At 41.8% G+C, this 4,519-nt stretch overlaps 1 protein-coding gene across 1 annotated transcript in view; it reads left to right on the top strand.

Moving 5' to 3' along the window:
- Positions 1 to 4,519, top strand: part of SMG6 (SMG6 nonsense mediated mRNA decay factor) — a 262,067-nt gene that overhangs the window by 9,477 nt on the left and 248,071 nt on the right. The window contains exons 5-6 of the mRNA XM_011956067.1: positions 2,189 to 2,295; positions 2,550 to 2,628. Of these exons, the coding sequence (XP_011811457.1) occupies positions 2,189 to 2,295; positions 2,550 to 2,628 (186 nt within the window). The remainder of the gene's footprint in view (positions 1 to 2,188; positions 2,296 to 2,549; positions 2,629 to 4,519) is intronic.

The following is a 4,519-nucleotide window of genomic DNA, read 5'->3' as shown; positions in this document are numbered from 1 at the left end:
CAGTGAGCTGAGATCCGGCCACTGCACTCCAGCCCGGATGACAGAGCGAGACTCCGTCTCAAAAAAAAAAAAAAAAAAAGACTATCCTTTCACCTTTCAATTGCCTTTGCTCCTTTGTCAAAGACCAGCTGACTATATTTGCATGAGTTTATTTCTGGCCTCTCTGTTCCCATTGATCTATTTGTCTGTTCTTTGCTTAGTACCACACTGTCTTGGTTCCTGTAACTTTATTTATGTCTTGAAGTGCAGTAGTGTCAGTCTTCCACCTTTGTTTTTCAGTATTGTATTGGCTATTCTGGATCTTTTGCCTTCCCATGTAAACTGGAGAATCAGTTTGTTGATATCCACAAACCTAGTGCGTATTAAGTGATAACTCATTGTGGTTTCTTGCTGGATTCTCCTAGCAACTAATGATGTGCATCTTTTCATGTGCTGATTTGCTGTTGGGAGACACATCTGTTCACTTTCATTGCTCATTGAGAAAAATTTTAATTATATATGTATATATATAAGTAATAATAATAATTATTATTTTTTTTTGAGATGGAGCCTCGCTCTGTTGCTCAGGCCGGAGTGCAGTGCTGTAGTTGTCTTGACTTACTGTAACCTCCGCCTACTGGGTTCAAGCTATTCTCCTGCCTCAGCCTCCCGAGTAGCTGGGACTACAGGTGCCCACCACTGCGCCCGGCTCATTTTTTGTATTTTAAGTAGAGTCGGGGTTTCACCGTGTTAGCCAGGATGGTCTCGATCTACTTACCTCGTGATCCGCCCGCCTCGGCCTCCCAAAGTGCTGAGATTACAGGCGTGAGCCATTGCACCCGGCCAAAAGAATTTGTTTTGTTTTGTTTTTCTCTCTTACCAAGATGACAAAGTGGATGTAGTATGGAGGCATAATCGGTTCTCTTTGTGCTTTATCAGTTAAATATGGAGGATTCTTAACACCTTTGGGGATGTTCAGTCATAGAATTTGTGGAATAGTTAGGACTTAGGGGGTATGTGATATGTAGTGATATGTAACTTTGCTGAGGTACAAATTTGAGTTATGTGCTAGGTAGGAGGTTAATGTGCAGTAGCTAGTTTGCTTAATGAGTGTGCCTTCCTGAGGGGTCAGTATCTCCTTCTCAATGAAGCTTTGTTCTTTGTTCAGTGATATGTTAATTTCTTCATGTGCAGTGGAGTGGATTATATTGTGTGCTGTGAAGTGGTGTTCCTTAGGGAGATATTTTGGTGGGCACATGTCTTGGGATTGGTTTACTCTGTTTTCTGAGTGACAGATGCCAAGCCTATCAGTGAGAAAACATATAGTACTGCACAGTGTGGCATGTTGTTAATGTTTGATAAAACGATTCCTTGTTTTAGGCGAAGATAATGTAATGCCGTGGTACAATTCTGTGATATTAACAGTTTGAAGAAAGACTGTAATGATGGCAAAAAAAGAATAGGGTGGCTGGGCGTGATGGCTCACGCTTGTAATCCCAGCACTTTGGGAGGCTGAGGCAGGCAGATCACTTGAGGCCAGGAGTTTGAGACCAGCCTGGGCAATATGGTGAAGCCCTGTCTCTATTAAAAATACAAAAATTAGCTGGGCATGGTGGTGCATGCCTGTCATCCCAGTACTCAGGAGGGTGAGGCCCAAGAATCACTTGGGCTCAGGAGGTGGAGGTTGCAGTGAGCCGAGATCGCGCCACTATACTCCAGCCTGGGCAACAGAGTGAGACTCTGTCTCAGAAATTATTAGGGGGAGAAAAAAGAACAGAGTAAACAATTGTCTTCATATTTGTATGTCTCTTTGTAGTTTATAAAATATTTTTACGTTTATTTCCTCCAGCTACCCTGTAGAGTAGTGATTTTTACATTCAGGTGAGGAAACTGAGTCCCAGAGCATCTCAAAGACTTCCTTGAGATCAAACACTATTCCATAGAGTCAGGTCTCCTGACTGCTAATATCAAAATGTTTTCTTTCATTTGCCTGGGACTCAAGAATCTCCCTTTCTCTTTCTCAGTGAATTTTGTATCACACTGCTGACTGTCTTTTTGGTAGTCAGGTTTAGGCTGAAAACTTGATACTTTGTGGAGGACTGCTAGTGCCTTACCAGTGCTACATTGTCATTTTCACCCCATCCCTATCCTTTGAGGGTTGGAGTTAGTGTTTCTTGGCTTTTCTACTAACTGATTGTTTTTCCTGAAGGTAAAGTATGCCTTGATCAGTGCCCAGCGATGTATGATATGCCAAGGAGATATTGCTAGGTACCGGGAGCAAGCCAATGATACCGCAAACTATGGGAAAGCACGCAGGTACTTTTACCTCCACTTCATTATTTCTCTTCCCTGTGTGGCTCTAAGCTAAGCCTTACTAAGAGCACTAGGCCAGTCAAGCTGCCTCCCTATGGGTTTTCTACAGGTGTCCCTATTGGTCCCTGTAGTCATGCCTTAGCTCTCCAGGGTTACATCTAACACTGTACTTTATGTCTTAAATATTAGGGCTATCAGGATGAATTGGGAAAAAGCTAATCTGGAACTAGCATTTTCTTACTGTTTTTCTGTTCCAGTTGGTACCTGAAGGCCCAGCACATTGCTCCCAAGAATGGACGCCCCTATAACCAGTTGGCTTTGCTGGCAGTGTATACGGTAAGAAATCCTGTGGACAGGGGAAGTGCTTTGCAGGACGTATCTTACAATATGGAGTTTGATAATATCAGTTCCTGGCGCTTCATTTCATCTCATCACTGTAGCCCAAAGAATATCCCCTCAAACTCCTTTCGTTACAATTACTCCCAGAATTAAGTTGTCAGGGATTCCTCACTTTACTTAACTCTGTACTTTATCTATCCACTTACCACTGCACTTAAATTCCTAAGGGAATGCTTATGCTCCAGCTAAACACCATTCTTTGTTTCTGACCAGAGCTTCCGCTCTGAATTTTGTCTTGATTCTCTTCCCTTTCTGTTGAACTAGACAACTCATTCTATAAGAAAAGTAAGGCTTACTTCTCTCCTTAAAATTTGCACCTAGCTCTGAGTAGTCAGATCTTTGCTTCCTTTCCCCAGATCCTGTTACTTCTTTTAACTTTTTATCTAAGGTTCCTCCGTAGCAGAAGCACAGTGAGCACCAAATTGTACTTCTCTATGTCTAATCATTGTGCTCTCAGTGTGTCTCTAATGGAGAAGCCGGCCTTGGGAGCTGAGAGGGCTCCTAGGGAGAAAGCTGAATTCAAGGGGGAAAGTGGGAACCAGTGGTAGGTACCAGAGGTTCGATCGTAAGAAGCAGATAAGATGCTCATTTAGCAAGGAGAAAATTTTCTTTTTTTTTTTTTTAGAGAGGCAGGGTTTTGCTCTGTCACCCAGGCTGGAGTGCAGGTGATCCTCCTGCCTCCGCCTCCCAAGTAACTGGGACTACAGGCACATTCTACTGCACCCAGATAACAAAAAACATTTTTTTCTAGAGACGGGGTATTGCTTTGTCTCTACAGGCTGGCCTCGAACGCCTGGGCCCAAGTGATCATCCAGCCTCAGCCTCCCAAGAAAATTCTTAGTAATTATGGGTTGAAATAGTTGATTAAGTAATGTGGTTTACTGAAATACTTCTTTCAGAATTTGTTGAATCTCTCTTTTCTGTTTTTACCTCTGTCTTATTCTCTGTGATGGGTTTATGTGATTTTTTTTCCCGCCCCTCTTTGCAGCATTATTTTTTCTTTCCCTTTTCTCTATATCCTTCTTTTCCTCATTCCTTCATTGTTTATTGAACAAAATGTTAATTAGAAAATACAATTAACCATCACCTTTATCTAGTGTCAGAACATTTTCATCACCCCAAAGGAGACCTCATACCTATGCTTTCCATCCCTGCATCCCCTCAGCCCCTGACAGCCACTCGTCTGATTTCTGTCTCTGTATCTGTACCTATTCTGGATGTCTCGTATAAATGGGATCATATAACGTATGACTTATTGCAGTTCTCTAATGATACACGATGTTGAGCATCTTTTCATATGCCTCCCATCTACATATCTTATTCAGTGAGGTGTTCAGATCTTTTGCCCCACCCCCACTTTCTTGCCCATTTTTACAATTGAATTTTTTCCCTGATTTAAGAGTTCTTTGTATATTTTAGTTACAAGTCCTTTATCAGGTATGTGTTTTGTGTCTGTTTTCTTCCAAACAGTGGCTTGTCTTCGCATTCTTCAGCAGTGTCTTTTGCAGAGCAGAAGTTTTAAATTTTAATGAAATCCATCTCGTCAGTTATTTCTTTCATGGGTTATGCTTCTGGTGTTTTATTTAAGAAGTTGTCTTCAAACCCATGGCTAACTTAATGTTGTGTTACTTTCTAGGAGTTGTATAGTTTTATGTTTTACATTTAGGTCTGTAATATATTTTGAGTTAATTTTTGTGAAGTGTAAGGCTCGTGTATAGATGTATTGATGCAGGTGGATATACAGTTGTTCTAGCACCATTTGTTGAAATGACTATCCTTAAGGCCGGGCGCGGTGGCTCAAGCCTGTAGTCCCAGCACTTTGGGAGGC

Source organism: Colobus angolensis, unplaced genomic scaffold (assembly GCF_000951035.1).
Source record: "Colobus angolensis palliatus isolate OR3802 unplaced genomic scaffold, Cang.pa_1.0 Scaffold110, whole genome shotgun sequence".
In the NCBI taxonomy this organism is placed as follows: domain Eukaryota; kingdom Metazoa; phylum Chordata; class Mammalia; order Primates; family Cercopithecidae; genus Colobus; species Colobus angolensis.
Note: the sequence above shows the minus strand (reverse complement) of the source record. Positions and strands in the feature narration are given on the sequence as shown.